The sequence below is a fragment of the Apium graveolens genome, chromosome 11 (assembly GCF_009905375.1).
Source record: "Apium graveolens cultivar Ventura chromosome 11, ASM990537v1, whole genome shotgun sequence".
Classification (NCBI taxonomy): Eukaryota; Viridiplantae; Streptophyta; class Magnoliopsida; order Apiales; family Apiaceae; genus Apium; species Apium graveolens.
Genome location: NC_133657.1, coordinates 162492231 through 162519420, shown reverse-complemented (window position 1 = coordinate 162519420; position 27190 = coordinate 162492231). Strand labels below are relative to the sequence as shown.

At 37.8% G+C, this 27190-nt stretch overlaps 1 protein-coding gene across 1 annotated transcript; it reads right to left on the bottom strand.

Moving 5' to 3' along the window:
• Positions 1-24978: 24978 nt before the first annotated feature.
• Positions 24979-26968, bottom strand: LOC141698122 (dof zinc finger protein DOF2.1-like). The gene is made up of 2 exons (XM_074502739.1): positions 26620-26968; positions 24979-26052 (listed from the first exon to the last, which is right to left on the bottom strand). Exons 1-2 carry the CDS (start codon positions 26653-26655, stop codon positions 25114-25116), a joined length of 975 nt encoding a protein of 324 aa, XP_074358840.1. The 5' UTR covers positions 26656-26968; the 3' UTR covers positions 24979-25113.
• Positions 26969-27190: the final 222 nt, after the last annotated feature.

Genomic DNA, 27190 nt, shown 5'->3' with positions numbered 1-27190 from the left:
ACCATTCTTTCACAACCTTTAGAAGCTAGGAAACCAACTACCTCATCTTCTCAAAAAGGCGAGGTAAGTAAAAAGAAGAAAAAGGGGATAAACCTAGTTGTGCTAAATGAGAGTGGTGAGGAGAAAGCTGAAAGAGTACCACCTCTGGTCAAAAGATCCAAAAGAAGTAAACAAACTGAGCTGACCACTTTATCTTCCTCTACATCCTCCCAACATGATGTAGTTGTAAAAACATCCAGGAGTGAGTCTGCACAGCCTGCACAAGAAGCAATTCAAGTGTATGGTAGGAAAAATAAGGAAGGCACTCACTGTGAGAGCACATATCTTGAAGCTCCCTCATCTATTCGAGGGGAGCTGCCAACACTTACAAATGAGCAACAATTTCTTCTATCTAATATTTCTTTTATTCCAATTCCACTTGACTCCATTTCTCAAGTACGCCAAAAGTCAAGTGATTTAGCTCAAGAAGCTTTGCTCACCACCCAGACACCTCATTCGAATGGTGAGAGACTACATGCTGGGGTAGACCTTGATGACACTATCACAAATATAGGGGGTTCATCAGTCTTTATTGAAGACCCCATGGATATCTCTAATGCACCTTCAAGTGCAAAACAGTCCTCACAGACCGAAAGGTTTGAGGGTAGTACTCCTGAGGGGGAGCTATCTAAATCCTCTCCAATTCAATTGGAGGTTCCTTATGAAGGAACAACTCCCCTCACATCCCTAGCAGAAATTGCCTCTACAGTTGAAGCTAGGAGTACAATTGCCCATGATCCTGTCATAGGAGAGGCAAGCTTAGCACATTCAAGTGCCAAAGTGTTGCAAGACACACAAGGGTTTGAGGCTGGTGCACATGACAGTAACCCAGTCAAATCCCCTCCAATTCAATTTGAGGTTCCCACTACAAGTGGAGGACAACACACTGTCATAACCATAGAGAAATCTGTGAGTCAAACTGTGATTTTAGTCACAGAAGTTTCTGATGAACCATCAAGCTCTCAACCTCAACAATCTCATATACTCTCTCAGTAGCTACAAGAATCTGCCTCTGTTATAAACTCATGTAGATGATCTACTAGTAGAGCAGATCTCTGGACTGGAAAACATTTCACAGCATTTTTTAACTTCAAACATGAGCAAACAAGATTATCAAGCCATTATGTTTGCTTATAATGAAGAAGTTGAGGAGCAAAAGGAGAAAATTATCAATGATGCGGTGCCAAATGGGAATGTGGATGCATGGTTGTCTGAGGACTTTGCTTTGGAGATGAATCAAGTTTTGGCTAGATTTAGAGAAGAGTATGTTACTATTCTAGGCATCAATGCAAAAGACTTGAGTCCAGAATCTGTCTATGATGCCATTACAGATGTATACAAAGCTCAGCTCAAAAGCATTTCATCTGTTTGGTAAGGCTCTTAAAATCAAGCTCATTGGTCATGAAGACAGAATCTAGAAAACTGGTAAATGAGAAAATGGACATGATCATACCATCTCAAGAGTAGATCTCTTCAAAATTCAAGTATTTTTCTGAGTAAATGGCTAGGATGGATCTTGCCTCTATTGAGAAGGAAGTCAAAAATCTCAAACCATCCTTCACAAATCTCCATACACTGATCCAGCAACAAATTACTCACTCAAATGAGACCAAGGTTCAGCTGGATCAACTTCACCAGAGCAGATATAAACCTTCAGCATTGCTGATGGAAGGGATCAAAGAGGATGTAGGAGAACACTTTGGCACATCTAGCAGCTCTTATCAGCCTGGATCCACCTCAACATATCTGCAAATTCATTCTCTATAGGATCAAGTCACGGCATTGTAAGACTCCAACCCCTCTCTTACTGCACAAGTTCAGGCTTTGACATCTCTTGTCAAGAGCCAACAAACAGACATCCAAACTCTGGTGGACTCCCATAAGCATCTTCAAATGTAAAATTCCATAGCTTTAGGATCCATCATGGATAAACTCAACATACCACTACCTTCTTTGCCTGAACAAGTATGACCTGAAATACCTACTCTCCTTCTCATGCCTGTCAACAAGACTAAGTGGGAGATAGAGGTTAGGCTGCCACAGTCAAGGTCATCTCAACAAGTCCAAAGTGCTGAAGAGAGTTTAAATCAAAAAATTGATATTGGAATGGAGAGACTTTTTAAAGGAGCTGAGGGTCCCAGTCAAAGCAGATAATTTGATGAACTGCTTAAGGCACTCAGAGTTTCTCTCAATAATAATTTCTTCACCTACAAGAAAGCATTGGACAGGACAATAAACTCAATAAGAGTGATCTTGGTAACTAAAGAGAATTTCAAGGAAAGAAGGATAGTGGTCAACATCAATGACTCAGGGGTAGACAGATGTATGCAGGTGTCCCGTAACTATCTTATCTCTAGGAGGGCATATGAATTAGATGTTTTGATAAGCAAAGTCAAAATTGTGATTCATGAAGATACTCTCTTGCTAACAGAATTGAAGAATGCACAAGTAGCTGCTTTTCCAGAAGCTTATCTACATCCTAGCAAGGGAGTGGCATACATTTGTTCTACTACCAAACATTTCAAACATTTTCAAGTTCCTAAACAATGTGTCATGGCAAACAAAAGGATCATCATGACTCTTGAAACTGAGCTGAAAGTAAAAAGGAACAATATTATTGAAGATGAGGAGATGATAAAACTGTGGAGAAGATATCTGGATAATGTAGAAATAAACTTGCCCAAAACAAAAATCAACAAAGATGATTTGGATGATGATGAGCAGAAGAAAGATGATCAAAATTCTTCTAGCTTAAATTTAAGTTAGTCTACTAAGCCATCTGGAAGCAGGGGTGGAGAGAAGAAGGAGGATGACAAGAAAGATAAAGACACGAGGAGAAAAGGGGAAAGGAAGAGGAGAAAACCTCATGATGACTCAAAAACTCAAACAACCCTAAATATCCAAACACAACCACCTCAAACCTCAGGTCAATTCACAACATCAACTGTCTCTAACATCAAACCTTCCCAAACACCTAAGCCAAAATTTCTTTACAGACAAACTGCCAACTCCTTCCTAAAATTTCCAATCACCTCAAGCCTCACAAACTTCAAGAAAATAACAACCCTACCTTTAGCCAAACATTCACTAAAATTCAGTCTCAAATCTGTGGGAAGAAAGCCTAAGAAAGTCAAGACTGTAAAGGAAGTGGAAGTCATTGAAAGGGCCATCTGTAATTCCTTCAAAGAATCTGACTTTCTACCTCTAAATTGGTATATCACAGATGAAGATCATTTCCAAAATTCAGCTGAGCAAATTGTCAAAGTTTGAGTTGTATCACTGAGAGAAGTTATAGTCTATTTTAAGGATGGTACATTCACTCTTCTAAACAAAGACTTAATGAATTTTTTGACTCCTGCAGAAATTAAGAGAGTGCTAAGTTTGTTAAAAGGCAATGATACTGTTACAAAGACTTGGAGATCATCTTTGGCTGAATGGTTGATTGAAAGGGAGGAAATAAAGAAAAGAGATAAGGTTGAAGCTGAAGAAAGAAGAAGAAAACACGATGAAGAAATAGATATGTTTATAAAAAGATTAGAAGAGTTGAAAGCAAAAGGAATGAACGAAATTTCTAAAGATGGTAGATTTCTAAACATTAAAGTTGGTGGATTCTCAAGATTCAATTTAGAGTATTTGGACCAAGGGTATCCTAAGGTAGCAAGGCAAAAACTTGTGGAAGCTCTAAGTGGAACACTCATCATAGAAGAACTTGAAATTCTTGATCACTTGAAGGATAAATTTAGAGAAGAAGCAGATGTAAAAACTATCTTTACCTGATTCCTGTAATCCTGGAACTTGGTGAATCTTATGTTGTATAAGTTGTAATTTTATCAAGCTTTATGTTTTAATCTTATCTTCCATCAGTTTTAAACTTGGGGTTAGTCTTGTTAACATGCATGAATTTGTGTGAAGCAATCTTCTCACAAATTGGGGGAGATTGTTGTAAAAGACATGCTTGTACTTTAACAAGATTAAGATAACTTGTCAACCCTAAGTACGTTGTATTGTTATCTAAATTTGTATTCTGTACTTGTAACAATTAAAGTCTATAAAAATGCAAAGGAGCAGACTGGAGTCTTTTTCCTAAAACAGTATCAAGCCTAAGGATTCTCTATGAAAGAAGATCAAAAAGATCATGCCTCGGAAGAATTTTGAAGAAGCTTAGAGTTGAATAGATCTGTTTGGAGAAACATGTTTGAAGTCAAGATCTCTACAAGTCACAGATTTAATGTTATAGAGAAGTTATTCGAGAACTCCAGAATGACTTATCGAGAAGTCATTCAAACTCCAGAGAGTACCGACGGATAAGCAATATCTACTCAACGGATAAGCAATATCCACCGGGAGTAGAGAAGTCAGGAAAGCTACTCGAGCACTCAAAAAGATATCTACAAGTCATTCCTTCACTAGAGAACTCAGAGTTATCGACAAGTCTATATCCATTCGAGAACTCAGAGATATCTACAAGTCAAGTGAAGTTATGAAGACTAGAGATCTCGATGAGTTAAAGACCTCTACAAGCCAAACACATTATGGAGTACTAGAGATCTCGATAAGCCTTTATACTTATCGAGATATCAAGTGTTCAAATGAATCAAACTGGAGATCTCGAAGTACAGTCTCAAAGTACATAATTGCAGATCAATTTAATATCCAAAATAAACAATCAACAAACAATCCAACAACTGGATTGACAAGTCTATAAAAAGAAGCTTGAAGAGTGTGCAAGATCAATGGCAAAGATTAACTGACAGAGGAAGATTAAAGTAAACACGGGATGTAAAAGTTATGCTAAGCTAGAAATGGAAGATTTGCTTTTCTATAAATAGAAATGACAAGTGATAATTTACAAGAATTTTTATCTAAATTTTTACTTCTAACTAGAGGACCAGTGTTAACTTTATAGCTCAGTTAACTGCTAGTTTGCATAGTGGATAGTAAACATGCTATTAGCTGAAGAAGCTGAGCTCTTTAACTTAGAAGAGCTTAGAAATTTTTTAGCAAAACATCTTAATTTTTAATACAAAAATTAAGTGAGTTTTGAAGATCTGTGTTCTCTATTTTATGTAAGTTTAATTTCTGCATGAACATTTTTTTATACAAGATTTATTTTACTTTGTTCAACCATTATCTTTCAAGAAAAGCCTAAAATCAGAAAACACATTCACCCCCCCCTCTGTGTATGATTAATTACCTAACATCTTCTGGATGGCTATTCGGGTTATAATCAGATTTGTATCGCTCCACAAGATCAGGAAAAGACTACCTTCACCTGTCTGTTTGGTAATTTTGCCTTCAAAAGAGTTTCTTTTGGGTTGTGTGGTGCACCTGCCACATTTCAGAGATGCATGATGGCTATCTTCTCTGATATGATTGGTCAGAATGTGGAGGTGTTCATGGATGATTTTTCTGTGTTCGGGGATTCTTTCGACGAGTGCTTGCAAAATCTTGGCGCAGTTCTTAAAAGGTGTGTTGAGACCAATCCAGTTCTCAACTGGGAGAAATATCACTTTATGGTGCAACAGGGCATCATTCTTGGGCACAAGATCTCTAGTAAAGGTCTTGAGGTGGACAAAGCCAAGGTGGGGGTCATTGAAAACCTTCCTCCACCAATTTCTGTTAAGGGAATCCCCAGTTTCCTTGGTCATGCGGGCTTCTATAGGCTGTTCATCAAGGACTTCTCTAAAATCTCTAAACCATTGTGTAATCTTCTAGAGAAAGATGTCCCTTTCAAGTTTGATGATGAGTGTCTAGCTGCTTTTGAGAGCTTAAAGAAGAGTTTGATTATGGCACCTGTCATAACTGTACCGGATTAGGATGAGCCGTTTGAAATGATGTGTGATGCAAGTGATTATGCAGTTGGAGCAGTTCTTGGGCAAAGGAAGAACAACATATTTCATATGGTCTACTATGCTAGTAAGACCCTCAATGGTGCTCAATTGAACTATATTACTACTGAGAATGAACTATTAGCCATTGTATACGGTTTTGAGAAGTTTCGTTCTTACTTGCTTGGGACAAAAGTGATAGTTTTCACTGATCACGCTGCTATTCGCTATCTCGTCTCGAAGAAGGACTCGAAGCCTAGATTGATTCAGTGGGTTCTTTTACTTCAGGAGTTTGAGTTGGAGATCAAGGATAGGAAAGGTACTGAGAATCAAGTCGCTGATCATCTCTCTCATTTAGAAGATCCAAGTACGACTTCACAGGATAAGACATTGATAAATTAGTATTTTCCCGATGAGCAGTTGTTTGGGGTGCAAGAGGAAGAATCGTGGTTCGCAGACATTGTGAACTACCTTGTGAGCAATATTATGCCTCCAGACTTGTCTTATACTCAAATGAAGAAATTTCTTCACGAGGTGAAGTGGTACATGTGGGATGAGCCATTTTTGTTTCATCAAGGAGCTGACCAAATCACCAGGAGATGTATTCCATACAGCAAGACGGAGGGTATCTTGCGAGACTGTCATTCGACTGTTTATGGAGGCCACTATGGTGGAGAAAAGACAATAACTCGTATCCTTCAAGCAGGATTCTTCGGTCCTATATTGTTTAAGGATGCGCATCAGTTTGTTTTGAAGTGTGATCACTGCCAGCGTGTTGGTAATATGTCCGAGAGGGATGAGATGCCTCTTAATGTGCTACACGAGATTGATGTCTTCGATGTTTGGGGAATTGACTTCATGGGGCCGTTTGCCTCATCTTGTAATAATTAGTATATCTTGTTGGCGGTTGATTATGCCTCAAAATGGGTGGAGGTTAAAGCTTTGCCGACGAATGATGCTAAGGTAGTGCTCAATTTTCTTCTCAAGCAGATATTCACAAGATTTGGGACTCCAAGAGTCATAATCAGTGACGAGGGATCGCATTTCTGCAATCACAAGTTCACTGCTATAATGTAGAGATATAATGTGAATCATCCCATTTCTATAGCCTACCATCCTCAGAATAATGGTCAAACTGAGGTGTCTAACGGAGATATCAAGTGTATTCTAGAAAAAGTTGTATGTCCATCGAGGAAGGATTGGTCTTTGAAGCTGGATGAAGCTGTTTGGGCGTATCGAACAATATATAAGACACCGCTAGGCATGTCACCGTTTCAATTTGTTTATGGTAAGGGATGTCATTTTCCTGTGGAGCTTGAGCACAAGGCGTATTGGGCTTTGAAGAAACTGAACCTTGATTTGGATGCAAGTGGTAAGAAAAGGATGCTTCAATTGAATGAAGTCGATGAGTTTCGACTTCAAGCATATGAGAACAACAAAATGTATAAGGAGAAAGTCAAGAGGTGGCACGATAGGGGTCTAGCGCTCAAATCATTTGTGTTGGGGCAATACGTTCTTTTGTTCAACTCTCATCTCCGTCTTTTTCCTGGAAAATTGAAGTCGGGATGGTCAGGGTCGTTTGTTATCAAAACTGTATTTCCACATGGAGCGGTGGAGATTTTTTAGAATGATCCAGGCCAAGCGTTCAAGGTGAATGGACAATGATTGAAGCATTACTATGGAAATACGGAAAACCGCGAGGTGGTTAGTGTCGTTTTATTGTCAACTTAATCTCGGGATTTTCACATCAAGCTAGCGACGTAAACCAAGTGCTTCTTGGGAGGCAACCCAAACTTTTTGTACATTAGGAGTGAAGAACAACAGAAAGAAGGAAGAAAAACGAAGAAAAAAATACAGTAGCATGGTGCGCCCGCGCTGGAAAGCGGGGTGACCGCACTACTTTTCCTGAAACACGGCACGCCCGCTCTAACAGGAGGGGCGGCCGTGCTGACCCGAAAAACAAAAAACAGCAGAAAAAGAAAGAAGAAAGTTCAGGGCTGTTGGAATTCTTTTTAAGCCTGAATTTTATTCCCACTTCTCCCACTCCTCAACTAATTCTATAGTCCTACACCCACTACCTATAACCCTAATCCCTTCCTATATATACATACACATACATACATCTTTACCCATCACTTCTCCTATTCTCAAACCCTAAACCTTTATACACATATCTTCTCTTTCACTTATTCAAATTTAATGGCACCCAAGAGAGCAAGGACTCAAGTTAGCAGCAGTACCACCGATTTGTCAAGTGTTGGGGGTACGAGGCCTAGGTTTGTGACTTCGGAGGCTGAAACGGAGTATGCGAGGCTGTTATCGAAGGCAATAGCAAAGGAGAGGGGTTTTCTAGCATCGGGGGGGGGGGGATGGTAAGCTTTTGAAGATGATTCTGGAGATGGGTTGGGTATCTTTTTGTGAGGCACCCACTGATGTGCCCATGAGTGTTGTTCGCAAGTTCTATGCGAACGCGAAGGCGGATAAAAATGCGAACTCAGTGGTTCGTGGTTTAACTATGGACTATAATGTGGAGGCTATTCGTTAGGTGATTAACCATCCCGAGAGACAGCCGGCTCAGGAAGATTGGATGACAAAGACCGGGGAGGATTTTGACTTGGACCTGATTGTATTGACGCTGTGTGTCCCAAACACTCACTGGAAATACAAGAGGGGGTCGAACGAGTATGTCACTTTCCCTGCCTCATGCATGAACAGGTTTGCTCGTACATATAATTCTTTTATTTATTCGAACATCATGCCTTCTTCACGTGTGCACGATGTTAATGTGGATAGGGCAAAGTTGTTGTGAGGGATATTGCAGGGGGGTTATGTGGATCTTGGATACATTATTTATCAGGGTATTCTGAGGTTTCTGCGTGGGAGCACTACGGGTTCTATTCCATATCTGTCGATTGTGACGAAGCTGTGTGTGGTAGTTGGAGTTCATTGGCCCGTACACGAGCAACTGCAGTTGCCTAGTGCCCCTATTGACAGTTCGACGATCACAGTGATGTAGGAGTGGTTTGGGGGTAAGCTGATGAGAAGGGGCTTGGCTATACTTATAATCACTTGCCGGGTGGCTAGCCAGCCAATCAGACTTATACTGGTGGTTCTACCCAGGCACGTAGAGCGGCATGGGGATATCAGATGGGGGAGGCCGGTTCTTCACAACAGCAGTAGGAGCAGGATGTAGAGGTTAATGTTGGTTTGGGCTCAGCGCAGTATAGGCACTTGATGAGGCGGATGGATGCGATGCATGATATCCATAGTAGGTTTGCACAGGATCTTACCCAGGCGTTGGGGACAGCTTTAGAGCAACATGAGTTGACATCCAGTGGCTAGTTTTTGGTGAGGATTCTGTGTACCCGCCTCCTGACACTCCACCCGCAGAGGGTGATGACCTTCCTAATTCCGAGTAGGTATGCCTTTATTTCTTACTTTTACCTTCACTGAGGACAGTGAAAATTTTAAGTTTGGGGGTGGTAGTTAAGGAATATGTTTGTGTGAGTCCATATAGTTTGTATATTCATGCTAGTTAAGTTCATATAGTTTGCATATTTGTCATGTAGTTATTTGTTTTCATTTTTATTTGTTATCATGTTAGTATGTTGCATATAGTTGCATGTGCATTTTATCATGATCCCTTAGTTTGCTTTTCTGATTAATTTCTGATATTGATGCGAGTGTAGTGATGTCGTATAGAGGGATGTTAAGTCTTAATGAGTTGATTTACATTCTAGAAGCAAAAAAATTTCACTAAGTCTTATAGGTTGCTTGAGTGCTAGATCATGATAATGGTTTGTTTGTTTGTCGAGTTTTAATCACTTGTTTATGTCTAGAATGTATGATATTCTCTTAATGGTAAAATAACATAGATTTTTAAATTGGAAAAAACATTGGATTTTATTGCTAATTATTGTGGCTAGGTGTCAAATGGCTAGTAGCCGACTCATTTTATATGAGTAGTCCTGGGTTGAGCGAGATGGAGTGAAACACACTCTGTTCAGAAATCATGTGAAAAAAAATAAAAAAAATAAATAGAAAAAAAAAGAAAAGAAAAAAAATGTGTTGATGCATAATTGATCACGAGTGGGCTCTTTAATACTCGAGTTATTAAGTTCTTAGGGGGCTTTGTGCCTAGTGACTTAAGGCTCTTATAGTCTGGGGTCCGCTAACCTAAAGCTCGCTACAGGGATATTATTGCATAAGTCTTTTGTGGACCTCACTCATTGCACGATAAAATAAGCATAGTGTGTTCGCTATATGTTATCAATAAAAGCATGAATCCTTGTATAACTTCCATATAAAGTGTTGTCAGTTATTTTGAGTATATCGTTTATTCTGTTTATAACCTTGTGATTGCCTTGATGAGTAGTGAGTTATGATTATTGATCTAGTTGCGAAAGTATATCTGTTAAGCAATTGCACACACACACGTTTCTGGCTTGTGAGTTGAATTATGGGATTTGATTGATCTTTGTGCGAATAACCGCATTTGTTGAGATGTTGCTCATTGGTTGGTTTAGTTAATCTGAGGGGATCGTTGCATTCATGTAGTTGCATTCATGCATTTTTATTTCTTGTTCTTTGAGTCTGTTTATGCTTGAGGACAAGCATCGATTCAAGTTTGGGGGTGTGTTAAGTGGCATTTATATCCACTTAGAACGCTTTATAAAGGCTCGGATTGGTGTTTTCTACTCAAGTTATTTGTGTATTTGATGTGTTTTTGTAGTGTTTTGCATTTCAGGGAATAGATGAAGGAAACTGGAGATTTAGCATTGTTTTGGTGCTAAATTGGTGTTAGGAAGGTGCCTCGGATTATTGCTTGTTGATCGCTATCAAAAACTAGCCAATAAAACAGAAGTCAGAATTTTTTCCAGAAGTTAGCGCGGGCGCGGGCGTGCTATGTCAATTATGCAGTTTCTTGATTCTTGTATGATTTTGACTGTTGGAGGCCCAGGATGATTCTATAGCCTATATAAAGCCTAAATAAGACGTTTCAGAGGACGTGATACATAGGAGAGACACAACAAGGAGCAAGGAGAAGACGTAAGAAGACCGTACAACACAATTCAATGAAGATGAAGAGGATCTAGTTTATTCTTGTGATTCTTTGGTTTAAGTTATAATCTGGGATGCTAGTTTTCTTATTTGTTGAACCTTATACTCATGTGATTGTACTCTTGTTTATTATTCAGTTTTATAAGATCTAGTTTATTATACCATGCTTTCATCGGAACCCATGGTGATGATGAGTTCGATTATGAACTAATCGTTGTCGTGGGGTTCTAACAGATTTACTTATGGATTTCAATAGTTAATTTGTTTCAATATCTTAGTGTGTGGTGATTGTATGATATCCTAGTTTTGGTTATGTTTATTCTTCTTATGAGTGTCACGAACTTATAAGATAGCATGTTAATCTCTATTGAAGCGATAGTGAATATAGAGGTTTAAAACTTGCCATGCTAGCATAGGTTCATGTATTTGTCATGCATGATTCGTAGGTAATTTTTACCATCTTACTTGCCATATGTAAACACGATAGATAACTTGTGCATTAAACCTTTATATTGTCAAATTCTATAGACATATAGGGTCTCAACATATTTGGTGTCTATTCAGCTTCTATTTTTTTGTGGATGTCTGGTAGTAGGGTATTCATACAACGAAAGTTGGCATTTGCTAGTTTCGTGTTATCTGATTAGTTTCATCATCATTGCATGCTAAGGTTAAGAAAAATGACTTTGAATGAATTAGTAATAAAGTTAGAATCCCATGTTTGTCTCGTATAAGTAATTCAACCCTCTTATTCTCTTAGTTAAAGTTAGTTAGTATAATTTCTTAGTTATAATCAAAACCCAATTTGTTATTTGTCTTAGCATTGAACGATAGCCATATCATTGTTGCCTAGAAGCATAGATTTAAGTTAACTTAAACCGGTCTCTGTGGGAATGAACTAAAAAGAATTCTATATTACTTGCGAACGCGTATACTGGCGTGTAAATCAGCGTGTGTTTTCATCCTAGCACTGATCACTTGATTAAAAAGATCTGACGGTCATGAATGGGGATAACCAAACCAACAAAAAAAAGCATACCAAATCATACCTCATTCCGGTTATTATAGTATAGCATAGATTCCCCCAATTCTTTTACCATATTAGTCCGTGTTAGTATATCCACAAATGTATTTGAAGAATTTAAAGCTAAGTTATCCACATTATGTATTGGGGGTCGGTCTCTGGCAAACGTTTACCAGAGACGTATGTGCAGCAAATGGTTTTTAAGCCGTTGGATGGTTAATCCAACAGCTAAGATTAAAAAAAACATGAAGGGGGTCGCGGACAATGTTAGCGGTCCGGTGCAATTACCAAAATACCCCTCGCACATAGACCGCATACAATGTCCGCGGTTGGGGTCGTTTTTTTCTGGCATTTACCTAGCAAACCACACAGAAACAACAACAAAAACACATAAACACAGAACACCCAATACAGAACACAACAACAGCAGCCAACACAAAACACACACAAAATACGTAAAAAATGAATATTGAACACACAAACGAAGCAAACACTCCATTGAATCGTGCCCTTCTTCCTAATTACGGGTATATAATCGATCCCATTTTCCTTATCAATTTCAATTTGGTGTTGAAATGATTTATTTAAGCATATTCAAGATTATTTTCTTGATTAAACTATAATTTGTTCGATACAATGTATATGTGCTTTAATTGTATTCAAAAATTAGAGTTGATTTAGGGTTATTATTTAATTTCAAAATTAGGGTTGCTTTGATTAGGGATAAGCAAATATGTGTAGTGATTTAACTGAAAATTAGGGTTAGTTTATAATTCGAATTTTTAAGAAATTAATTGGAAATTAATTTCGAATTTTGGGATTAATTGGAAATTAAATTTGAATTTCGGGAAATAATTGAAAATTAATTTTGAATTTTGGGTAAATAATTCAGTTTGAATTATTATTATTTAATTCGAATTTTAATTATTATTTAGTTCGAATTATTTCAGTTTGAAATTATTATTTAATTTGAATTATTATTATTTAATTTGAATTTTTTGGTGTTTTAATGGTATTTAAATTTGAAGTTGTTTTTATTATTTAATTCAATTTTTTTGTTATTTTTATTGTATTTTAATTCAAAATTATTGTTATTATTTAATGTTGAATACGTGGTAATTGGATTTTGTTTACAATATTTTCAAGTATGGCTAATTTTGATGATTTCGAGAATATGTTGCCGGGTCCGAATGTGCATAACGTTATTTGGGATAACCGATATCACGTTAGTGAGGATGTTTGGGACGGTGTAGGGAGAGAGGAGTTGGACAGGTATTCCGAAAATAAGTCTTTGAAGGATTGTAAGTTAAGAAGACCACAGAGGGATTTGTTACACATGCTCGGTTTGGGATGCAGACCCTCATGTTGTTTTGGCTATTGCTACTAAGTTGATATCGGCTTTGGTAGAGCGTTGGAGACTGGGTACCAACACTTTCTTCACGAGACAGGGGGAGATGACTGTTACTTTGGAGGATGTGGGCTTTATTCTGGGCTTTCCTGTTCAGGGGGATGCATTGACATGTGGGTGATGGAGAACAAGGTTCGGTATTTTGTTAATAATTGGTTTGAGCCTTTGACCGATAAGGATATGGGGGAGGCTTTGTATCATAATAATATTAAGCTATCTTGGTTGTTTGAAAGATGTGGTAGAGAGAAGCCTGAGAAGAATAATATGTTGGCCACCATTTTACATACGAAGGCGTATATTTTATCCGTGATGGGTTGTATCCTCTTCCCTGTGAACAACAGGTCTTTTGTTCATGTTCGGTACATCCACCCTCTGATTAATATGCAGGAGATTCCTTACTATGGTTGGGGTGCAGCTGTGTTAGCTCACTTATACAGGGGATTGGAGAATGCTGCGAGAAAGGGTAGTAAGACCATTGCTTGTTGTGCGTGGTTGTTACAAGTTTGGTCTTACAAGAGATTTCCTTGCATTGGCGTGCCAGCACAGTCCCTCGGTCAGGAGGATTATCTGGTTGCTGAGGGATGAGCCTATTCTACTCATCAGGGTGTTACAAAAAAGCGCAGAAAGGCAGGTCCTCACCACGGTTTGCCATTTTATAGGGGTGACTTTGATGGTGTTGCTGGAGATGAGGTGGTTTGGAGGCCATATGCTAGATTTTAGGAGGTTATGGACAGTGAGATGATACAGGCACAGTTAGCAGGGTATGGTCGAGTTCCCCTTGTATGCTATGATGTGGTCGAGTGGTAGCATCCGGACAGGGCGAGCAGACAGTTTGGTGTCGGTCCTCAAATTCCACGAGCGCCAGTGAACATTGTTGGTTACAGGGGGCCTAAGTAGGCCACGTTAGCAGGAGAGAATTGGCTTGTTCGGTGGTTCATTGATATTGACAGATGGGCTAGGTTCTGTTCAGATTTAGATGGGCTAGTTGATGACACAATTGACATTGCTTTTGAGGCTAATTATATGGCGTAGTATGCAGATGTATCTCATATGCGAATAGGGAAGTCGGAGCCACACCCTCAGCAATAGTAGAAGACGAGGGAGTTGTATGATAGCCTCGAGGGATAAAAAGTTGTAAGTGTTTTACAAATTTTCATATTTCAGATTACATATTTTACATAACACATTGCCATATGAATTGCATTCACGCGTATCTCATCCTTCACATATATTAGCCTTGTGGAATTAATGAAAAATTGTATGTTTATATTTGTAGATGGTTGTCGGGCTTATTATGTTGAAGCAGTTGAATGCTAGGTTTCCTCCAGAGTTTTTGGAGGAGTTTAGGAGGATATCTTGTACCTTCCTTACACCTTATACACTATTGATGAAGAAGATTAAAGAACCTGCCTACAAACCTCCCACATTTGAGAACATCAATGCAGACTTCATTGCACCTTCAACTGACGATATTGACATTCCAGTCATTCCTTCTCAGGATGTAGTAGACATGACACAACCATCCCTGCATGTGTCTGAAATCCCCAGACAATTGCCTCATCTAGTAGACCTGCGAAGCTTGCATCCCGCAGAATGAAAGAAGAAAAATGGAGTATCACGAAGAGTCTGAGCATGACAAAGAAGAATGAGATATATTCAGATTGGGGATTGGGCTTTGGGATGGAGCCGAGGATTCCAGGTGGTCTTACTGTTCAGGACTATCATTTCTATGCATCAGCGATGCAGAGCCTTGCTACAGGAACATGGGTTGATGACAGGATCATATACACTTATATGGTATTGTTTGTTACTCGTTGCTAATACATTTTACTTGTTGCATACATTTTACTTGTTGCATACATTTTACTTGTTGCATACAGTTTACTTATTGCATACATTTTACTTATTGCATACAGTTTACTTGTTGCATATATTTTATTTGTTGCATACATTTTACTTCATTTTACTTGTTGCATACAATTTACTTGTTGCAAATTGCATACATTTTCCTTCATATTTATTTTTAAGGATTGTTAAGGAGTCGGGAGGAGGATATTGACAATGGAGGTATATGGGAGAGGAAACCCGTCTATTACTTCATGGATCCCTACTTCATGGTAATTGGAAAGTATCGTGTGAAGAAAATCAGAAAAACATCTAGTATCGGTGGAGATACATTGCAGAGGGCATGAAATAAAGCATTACGTAGTTTTAATGGTTTTTCCACTGCTAATGTTGGGCCTACTATTCTCGAGGAGGACTACATATCCTCCCATGTTGTGTTGCAAATGTGCATTGGGTTTTGTTTATGTTAAATGCTAGAGGATTTGAAGGGCTTGTCATAGATTCAATGAATGACGTGCCGTCATATCGGGAGGAAATGTGAGTGGTGGTATGTTCTTTTAATCATTTAATGTCTTTTATACAGTCCTTTGCCATCGTATATTATATTCATATTTTGATCATTAATTTTTTGCAGTCATGGTTATTGCCGAGGCTATTGCATATGATACAGCCAGTCAAGGGGCGTGACCCTGCTTCAGCCGAGGTCATACCTCTATCATCTAGACCAAAGCAAAGCAATGATTACGGTGTTTATGTGATGAAATACATGGACTATTTCACAAAAGGATATGACTTAACCTCGGTTACGAATTGGTCACAAGAGGAGGTGGACACCTTCAGGTACCGGATAGCGAGGGAGCTTCAGCTTGGAAAGGCAAGGGGGATCTCCGGGATTCGTATGCGCAAACGTCACGAATCCTGTAGTACTTAGCTTTATTTACTAGTAGTTGGTTTTACGTTATTGGATTTTAATTTGGTTTATCTAGTCGGATTATGTTGTAGGATTTTAATTTGGTTTATGTAGTCATATTAACTAGTTGGATTTCAATTTGGTTTATGTAGTCGGATTTACGTAGTTGGATTTGAATTTGGTTTAGGTAGTCAGATTACGTTTTGGATTTCAGGTTTTATTTTTAATTTGGTTTTTTTATCGTAATTTGGTGGATTGTAAGGTTGATTATTGGTAAATTATTTTCATTTGTATGGATGAAATTTAAGGTTGATTTGTATGGTGGATTGTGGTGATTTGGCAGTTATGGTGGATTGTGAGGTTTTGGTGAAATTTAAGGTTGTCCTAGTACAAGTGCAGGTGCTATGTTTCTGTGCTGCGGGGGCAAAATTCAACAGTACCAACCGCAGACAATGTCCGCAGTCCGTGCTTTTAATTTTTGTTTCCGCTACCCAGAAACAGAGCACAAAAACAGTGTAATCTACAACTTCTCAAAAACAGAAGAAAAACATTCTATTACTTTTCCTTAAATTTTGGAAGTTACCTTAAACCAACTTTTAAAATTCCTAATCTCTTTCAAATGTCTTAAAATAGATTAATAAATGATTTTTACAAAAATAATTATTTTTATCATTTTTTACAATAAAATGAAAAATCCTTAAAAAGTCATCAAAAAGTCAACATAGTGTCCAAATATAAAAAAAAATCAATTTTTCTTGGAACCAACTTCTTAAAATTTATAAATATTTATATTTAGACTTGTAATTTCTGATTTTCCAGTTATTGTGAAAATTTATAAAAATCTCTAATTTATAAGTACACTTTCAAGCTTAAATTTCGTACTTCAAATCTTACGAAATACATAAAATCAACCACGATCAACTACAATTCACTAAATATTATGAAATACATAGATTCGAATAAAAATTACATGATCACTAGAATCCACTAAATTTTACGAAATACATTGAAATATATTTTTTACATTTGGTCCACTAACCAAAAATACCTAATATGTTAGAAAGACCACCGGATAACCGGTGTTGAGCAACTCCTTGCGTAGTATCCATGAAGTATGCAATATGGTAAAAAAAAAACTACACAACCATCATGGATATGCCCTTGCGTAATTTTTCATGGGTAAGGGTTGGAGTCGTTCCAAATGGTAATGGTAATGGTACTCGAGCCATCGTAGAGACGAAATCTTATAAAATATGTCTCGAGTTCCCTCTCCGTCCCTCCCGTTAGGTATGAAACCCAACCCTTCACATATTTAATGTGCATTTGGTCCATATTATAACCCTCACGAGGCCTCAACTTTACAATATCGGCAATCCGATCACATTTAACAAGCTTACCGCCATTCCATCCAGATTTTTTCCATTTGTCATCAGGCATATTGTTGCCCAAATTCAAGATCGGAAGGAAGTACGGATCCGGATGAGAGTTCACCAAGTTCCACGATTCACTACCCCATCCAATTGCATGCCTCAATCCAATTTTTGGCCCTATAAGCCTCCGTATCGGGCGGGTACAAGTTTGTTTCCTCTTCCTCCACATGGGGTGGCTCGTCATTGTCCACAAGGGGCATCAACTCACCACATGCATATTCCATCTCACTAAAGTTCGCTGAGACCACAACTTCCTCGTCATTGTCCTCATACCATGAGTCGCTTGGTTGGGAGTCCGAGAATGTGTTGCTAACGTGGGAAACTGAATCACAACTATGATCGGAGTTGTTGTCACCACTATACTCGCTAGTCATTTAACCTATCACAATAAAACATATTTATATGACAATAAAATTTAATTATATGACAATAAAATATAACAAAAAAGGAAGCAATGTTAAATACTAAAAATTTAAATTCATTAAAAGATTACAACATTACGTTCAAATACCACATTACTAATTATATTGCGATTCTTGAACATTTTTAAGATCTTCTAGTCTACTCGCACACTTCCTTTTATCATGTCCTTCCTTTTGACAATAGGTGCACTTTCTTGAAGGCTTCTCTTTTTTGGGAGATGGTCTACAACAACCGTTTGTTGTATAACAGTTATGCAATAAACGATTTCCAGACCGTTGGATGGAGTAATAGACGGCTGAGGTGAAGACAACAAGGTCCACGGACCGTGGACAATGTCAGCGGTTCGTGTGGACGAGCCGCGGACAATGTCCACGATTGAGACTATTTCTTATCCCCAGCAGTCCCCCCTTACCCTCATTTCACCACAGACAAACACACCAAAAACTCAAAAAACACTCTCCAAGTGCTCTAAAAATTTAGGCGAATTTGGGGCAATTTTTTCAAGAAATTCAAGCATATTTCTCGATTCAAGGTAAATTCTGTCTCTTAATTTTTAATTTATCATGGTGGATAATTTATTTGCTCGTATGTTTCATCATAAATGTAAAAATGAGAAAAAAAAAGATGGTATTTGTCATGTTTTACATCTTGATGATTTAAATACTAGTGAATGACCTAAAACCCCTGTATTTGTTGAAAATGATGAGTTTGTAGATAATATTGAGAAAAATGAGAAATTTATTACTTAAGATGATGATTTAGTTGATGTTGAAGATGAAGATGATAATGTAGAGGATGAAAATGATAATGATAATGTTGAGGGTGAGGATGATGATGATAATGTAGAGGATATAAATATGTATGAAAATGTTGATGGTGGAGGAATTCTATATATGAATCAAATTTTCCAAAGTTTGGATGAAGCCGACCATTTTTTAGGGCTTATGCTTTAAGAAATGGCTTTGCCATTAAAATTCAAGCTTCCCATCGTAATAAAGAAAATGAGATATATGGTCGTCTATATGTTTGTAGGCTTTCGAAAAAAAGTGTCATTGGCGAGAGTAGTGAAAATAAATGGCATCGAGAGGTTCTTCCTAAAAGTGAGTGCAAGATGAGGATGTATGTGAATTATCAAAAGAAAAAACATCTTGGGGAGATTACTAGTCTTGAATTGGTACACAACCTTGTTTCCCCTAGTAAGATGAATTTGGTACAACGCGAAAGACATGTCAACACCGCTACCCGTAGTTTGATTAAAATAATTTATGGTTTGGAAGTTCAAAATTGTCAAGTGATGAATGTCATTGGTAACATTCATAAAGGTAATGACAAAGTTGGTTTCAATGTTCAACATGTTAGGAATGTGATAAGAGATGAGAGGAAGAAAAGGTTTGATCTTAGTGATGCCCAAGCGGGATTGGACTTGTTGCATAGGTTGAATGAAGAAAGTGGTTCTAAATATTTTATTAGGACCGAAATTGATGAAGAGAATCGTTTGAAGTGTCTTGTATGGATTGATCTGAGATGTTTAATGGCCTACCAAAATTTTGGCGATGTTGTGGCTTTTGATACCACTTATCGGACAAATCGATATGCAATGCCATTTGTCCCATTTATCGGAGTCAACCGTCATTATCAATCGGTGATTTTTGGGTTTGCACTAATGCGGGATGAATACGCGTCGACTTTTCAATGGATTCTTCGTACTTGGATTGAAGGTGTGGGGAATAAGCCTCCAATGACTATAATTACGGATCAAGATCAAGTCATGGCAAGCGCTATTGCGGATGTACTCCCGAATACTACCCACTTATTGTGTTCTTGGCACATAAGTCAAAAATTCCCCGAGAAATTAGCTCATTATTATTCGGCTTTTCCGGATTTCAAGACGGACTTCAATCATTGTATTTATAATTCCCTCACCGAAGATATTTTTTAGGCTAGATGGGAATCATTTGTGGATAATTATCACTTGCAAGAGTATAAATGGTTAAATGGGTTATATGAGTTGAAGCGCAAGTGGATTATTGGATATACTAGAAACACATTTTTGGCATTTTAAAATAGTACATCGAGGAGTGAGGGGATGAATTCTTTCTTTGATAATTATATGAGTTCGACAACCGGGTTGAAGGAATTCATTGAAAATGCCCAAAAAGCATTGAGAAGGCAATTCATGTGGGAGAAGGAAGAAGATTATGTCATAATTAATCTAAAGCGTCCCATGAAAATGCATACCACATTGGAGTATCATGCTTCTTGTATTTACACCAAGGAAATGTTTAGAATATTTCAAAATGAATTGGTTGAATCTTCAAAATACTTTGTTGAAAAAAAACCGACGAGCTTGTGAAAATGGGGAGAGATAAGGGGATTTCTATATGTATTATAGTTGTTATAGGTCCATGTCCGAGCCTAAGAGAAGATATGTATATTTTGTTGCATTCGATAAAGCAAGCTTGTTGGGAATGTGTATGTGTAGAATGTTTGAACATTCGGGGCTACCTTATAGACACCTATTGGCGGTCTTCACTAAGAAACGGGGTTTGGAAATTCCCCCGTATTTCATACACTCGAGGTGGACAATGCATGCCAATAGAGCTGATGGCGTGTTGCCTTACAATTTGGATGTTGGACAAAGTCATGAGATGAACTCAACCGATCGATTTATGAGCATGACAATGTTAACCATGAGTTTTTGTCAAAGTAGCATTGCATCCAAGGAACGGTATGATTATGCCGTTGGAGTGATGCATCGAGAAATACAAATTCTCGAAAGAATGAGTGTTGATGGAATTAATTCTTATGAAAATAATTCACATGCTCCAAATGCAAGTGCTCATTAAGAACCAATTATTGACCTTATTGTGTCCCAAACTAAAGGGAGGAAAAAGGACGTTCATTTCAAAAGTCTCATGGAATCAGTTGGTAAAAAAGATGAGGGTCGATCTCTGGCAAACATTTTCCAGAGATGTGTGTGTAGCAAACGGTTTTAAGTCGTTAATGGTTGATCTAACGGCTAAGATTAAAAAAACATGAAGGGGACCTCAGACAATGTTAGCGGTCCGGTGCAATTACCAAAATGCCCCTCGCACACGGACTGCGGACAATGTCCGCGATTGGGGTCATTTTTTCTTGTAGCTACCTAGAAAACCACACAGAAACCACAACATAAACACAGAACACCCAACACAGAACCCAGCAACCGTAACAAAAATAAAACACACACACAAAATACGCAGAAAATGAAGATTGAACACGCAAACGAAGCAAACACTGCATTGAATCGTGCCCTTCTTCCTAATTACAGGTATATAATCGATTCCCTTTTCCTTGTCAATTTCAATTCTTTATTTTTTGGTGTTGATATGATTTTATTTAAGCAAATTCATGATTATTTTCTTGATTAAACGGTAGTTTTGTTCGATAATACGTGTATGTGCTTTAATTGTATTCGAAAATTAGGGTTGATTTAGGGTTATTATTCAATTCTAAAATTAGGGTTGCTTTGATTAGGGATAAGCAAATATGTGTAGTGATTTAATTGATAATAAGGGTTAGTTTATAATTCAAATTTTTGTTAAATTAATTGGAAATTATTTGGAAATAAATTTTGAATTTTAGGAATTAATTGGAAATTAAATTCGAATTTTGGGAAATAATTGGAAATTAATTCCTCACCACAGTTAGCCATTTTATAGGGGTGAGTTTGATGATGTTGCTGGTGATGAGGTGGTTTGGAGGCCATTTGCTAGATTCGAGGAAGTTATGGACAGTGAGATGATACAGGCACAGCCGCACAGTTAGCAGGGTGTAATCGAGTTCCCCTCGTATGCTATGATGTGGTCGAGTGGCAGCATCCGGACAGGGTGTGCATATAGTTTGGTGCCAGTCCCCAGATTCCACAAGCGTCAGTGAACATGGCTGATTACAGGGGGCCTAAGGAGGCCACGTTTGCAGGAGCGGATTGGCTTGTTCGGTGGTTCGTTGATATTGGCAGATAGGCCAGATCTGTTCAGATTTAGATGGGCTAGTTGTTGACTCAGTTGACATTGCTTCTGAGGCTGATTACATGGCATGGTTTGTGGATGTATCTCGTATGCGAATAGGGATTCCGGAGCCACACCCTCAACAACAGAACAAGATGAGGTAGTTGTATCATAGCCTCGAGGGATATGAAGTTGTAAGTATTTTACAAATTTTTATATTTCACATTACACATTTTGCACAACACAATACCATATGAATTGCATTCACACGTATTTCATCCTTCACACATATTAGCCTTGTGGATTTAATGAAAAATTATATGTTTGTGTTTGTAAATGATTGTCGGGATTAATATGTCGAAGCAGTTGGATTTTAGGGTTCCTCCAGAGTTTGTGGAGGAGTTTGGGAGGATATCTGGTACCTTCCTTACACCTTTCACACGGTTGATGATGAAGATTAAATGACTTGCCTACAGACCTCCCATATTTGAGAACATCAAAGCAGATTTCATTGCACCTTCAACTGACGACATAGACATTACAGCCATTCCTTCTCAGGATGTCGTAGACATGACACAGCCATCACAGCATATGTTTCACCCCCCCAGACTATTGCCTCATCTAGTAGACCTGAGAAGCTTGCATCCCGCAGGATGTAAGAAGAAAAGTGGAGTATCACGAAGAGTCTGAGCATGATAAAGAAGAATGTGATATATTCAGATTGGGGATGGGGCTTTGGGATGGAGCTGAGGATTCCCGGTGGTCTTACTGTTCAAGACTATCGTGTCTATGCATCAGCGATGCAGAGCCTTCCTCCAGGAATATGGGTTGATGACAGGATAATATACACTTATATGATATTGTTCGTTACTCGTTGCTAATACATTTTACTTTTAGCATACATTTTACTTGTTGCATACAGTTTACTTGTTGCATACATTTTGCTTTTTGCATACATATTACTTGTTGCATACAGTTTACTTGTTGCATACATTTTACTTGTTGCTAGGTGCATACATTTACCTTCATATTTATTTTTAGGGATTGCTAAGGAGTCGGGATGAGGAGATTCACAATGGAGGTATATGGGAGAGGAAACCCGTCTATTATTTCATAGAGCCCTACTTCATGGTACTTGGGAAATGACATGTGAAGAAAATTAGAAAAACATCTAGCATCGATGGAGATACATTGCAGAGGGCATGGAATAAAACATTACGTAGTTTTACTGGTTTTGCCACTGCTAATGTTGGGCCTATTATTCTCGAGGCGGACTACATATTTATCCCATGTTGTGTTGCAAATGTGCATTGGGTTTTGTTCTTGTTCAATGCTAGAGGATTTGAAGGGCTTGTCATAGATTTAATGAATGACGAGCTGTCATATCGGGAGGAAATGCGAGTGGTGGTATGTTCTTTTAACCGTTTAATGTCTTCTATACAGTCCTCTGCAATCGTGTATTATATTCTTGCTTTGATTATTAATTTCGTGTAGTCATGGTTGTTGCTGAGGCTATTTCATATGATACAGCCAGTCGAGGGGCGTGACCCTGCTTCAGCCGAGGTCATACCTATACCGTTTAGACCAAAGTAACGAAATAGCAATGATTACGGTGTTTATGTGATTAAATACATGGACTACACATAAGGATACGACTTAACCTTGGTTGCGAATTGGTCACAAGAGGAGGTGTAATGTGAGAAAGAGGTCCAAACTAAGGACAAGATACATTAAAGGGGCTGGTCCTTCATTGGATTGCTGAGATTTAAAGAAGTTCCCCGATCATATCGCGATACGTGTAACTTACTTTTGGATATTACGGTACGCGATATTACGCAAAAAAAATTAGAATCTTAATTGTTCATTTCTCTATTTAGTGAAGGAGAGACCATATATTATGCTTACAATCTCTAGAAACGATTGTTAGGGATCGTGCCTTTATAAAGGAAACTCCTAACAACTTGAATAAATAGATTAAGATTTGAAATATCGTAGCCAAGATAAGATAACTAGGTTCTTAAATGGACTTGGAAAATGGGAAATCCATGCCTAGTACGACTTGAATGAGGTCGCCCCTCCCAGTCTAAATGAATCCATGTATAGATGGGGAATGGGGCATATACAGGAATTTATATTTTATTTCATTTAAATATGAGGCGGATATTGTATTTAAGTAATATTCGTAAAAAATCTGTCTCATTCCGAATATAATATAATTAATATATATTTTTAAGAAAATATAATAATATACATTTATAATATATGATAAATTAAAATTTATTTAAACTTCGTATATAATGTAATAAAAACAATGTTTTTAATTATCTACCTATTTTTTTAATGTTATATGACATATAATCAAATATGTTTTTTATTAAATTTTTTTAAAAATTAATTAGTAAACGGGGTGCGGGGCGGTGGCCTTAATCTTGCCTTCTGGTCTCCGCAAACAATGGGGCAAATATGAGACAAAAAAAGATTATATGTGACGGGTATGAGAATCACGATCCCGACCCGAAGCTATAGTTAACCAGAAAGGCAGAAACTGCATTCTTAAACGTGTTAGACACGATCTAGCTAGCCTTGTTTTATGCTGATTACCATATCCAGTCTCTCTATATTTTTCCCTGTCAACAATTTATTCTTCTCGCACACACTGTAGCTATTTTTTTATATATTAGTGTCTATTCTGTAAACAATAATATTTTTTTCTTAATTTGCTGTACGTTTTTTTGTACGCAATGCAAATTTTGTATTTCTTGTGTACCTCAAAGTAGATGAGCAACATGAAAAATTAAAACTTTCTTGTTTGTTTTATGGTGTGCAATCTTCAAAGATCTCTAGCTTTATATACATGCAGAGTGAAAAATGGAAGGGGAAAAACATGTACTGATGACCAAAAGATTGTATAATTAGTCGATTAGAATAGCAAAACATATATAGATGTAGCTAAACAATTCAAGAGTGCTCTTTCTTAGTACCAAAAGTAACACTCTCATAACTAGATAGCAGATAAATATATTAAGAGATCAAGTAATGAGCATTCTCATCCAATTAAGATACAACAAAGCCTATCTAGCTAATGTCTCTAACCTTCGTTTTCTTGCACAATCAAATTAAAAGAACCATTAACTTAATATAATTAAACACCACTCCCTACATAAGAGGACTGTTAATAAGTCCATGCCAATTAGAAGAACCAAATCCATTGATCCAGCTGCTTTGTCTCCCTGTTGCATCAACATCACCCATGTTGCTTACTCCATGATCTCCTCCACCATTACCAATCTGCCAAGGATATCCACACAACACCATGCCTCTTCCCTCCGCCACATCGCCACCGACATTGGACCTTTCTTGTTTCACAGTTGTCACAGTACTCACTGCAGCTGTTGTTGCACCACTAGAACCACCACTACCACCACCACTCATTAAATCTTCATAAGGCAAATTCCCCATTTCTTCATGGTGACTCATATTTCCAACATTTTCAAAATGATGTTCCTCACCATAATACACATTCTGCAAGCCATTATTAAATGGTGGGATTTCGAGAAAATTACCATACCTCATGGCATCAAGAATTGACCCATGATCATTGTTCGCATAATTACCTAACATCGAGATATGACTATTGTGATCGTGATGAAACCCTAGTTGTCCATTTTGGAGTCTAGCAAAGGCAAGGGAAAGATCAGTGGAGTCGTATGGTAAAAGTGGGTGGCTATGGTTAGATGTGAGGAGTGGTGGCTGTGGATGATGATGATCTTGATACATGGTCCTAATTTTCGAGGACGCGGAAGAATTGGATGATGATGAGGAGGATCTTTTGTTGTTCTTCCTACAGCCTCCACCAACAGGGACATTTCGCAATGTACCTCCTTTAGTCCAATACCTCCTGCATGACTTGCAAAAGTACCTAGGCTGAGTGAGGCTGTAGTTGTTGTAGTAACAGAACTTGGTGTTGCTAGAGTCACATCTGGGGCATTTTTGTGGTTGTTGATCTTGTGGCCTTGGCTTCTTATTATCAAGTACTTGTGATGCTGTTTTTGTACAAACCAACATGCTTTCAAGTGTCTCATGTGAACTTATATCCTGTAAATAAAACAAACAAACATCAGTACTTGACAAGTTCAATTTGGAAGTCGGTAGATTTACAAGTTGAAAAAAGGGGTTTGGGGGGGTTAGATAAAGAGAGAAGAATAAAGAGCAAATGGTTTTTGAATTGTGATTTGAACACCTTGTTTCTGCAGACCCTACGACACCTAATTAATTAATCAACCACAGTCCACACCCAAGAAAAAGCATCGAATTAAGATAACAGATTTTGATTCTGTGTATAATTAAACATTATACATGCACAAGTTACTGTTCATATTTGCAAACAACTTTTGAGTCTGTCTAGACTTCCTGTACAAGATTTATATATATAAATATTTAAGACAAACTGTTGATGAACTGCACAAGGATTAGCAGTACCACCACTGATTTATAATTATAGAAACACATGCATAAATTGTATGTTGAACAAATTAAACAACTTTCAGAAAGCTCTCATCAGAAGAAGCAACTTATAAGTAACAAAGGAGTACAGAAGAAAGAAAAGGATCACAAAGAACACAACAATAAGAAATGAAAATTAGCTATGTGTATGTGAATTACCTGCTCATGGTGTGCTCTTAAATGATCCATTTCCATGCAGTAATACTGACCCCTCTCAAGTATGACTCAAGTTGTTGTAGTAACAGATGGACAAGAAATTAAGTAGAAGAAGCGGTTAGAGTACTATTGTGTGTGTGTGTGTGAGAGAGAGAGAGAGAGAGGGAGAGAGAAGGGAAGTTTTTTGGCAAATATATATATCGATCAGTTGTTGCTAGTAATATATAAGAGGAAGAGGGATATGAGGGGAAGGACTTGGGAGTTGAGGGATGCTAAGTGGGGAGGCTCCATCGTATATATAGGCACCCACAACTCGATATAGTAGTGGCCCCATATGTTTCGAGAGAGACGAGAGAGAGAGACAAGGAGGTAGAGAGAGAGAGAGCAATAATTAATAGGATGGGGGAAGGAGGTGTACGGGAAGTAGTGAATTAGGCTTGCACGCAGAGAAAGCAATCGGATCATTTCATCAATTTACTACACCACATAAACTATCTACTAATTACATTAAACCTTTACTGTACTACTGCAAGGTACCGGAATATTGAAAAAAATACTTTTATTTTCGCAACGT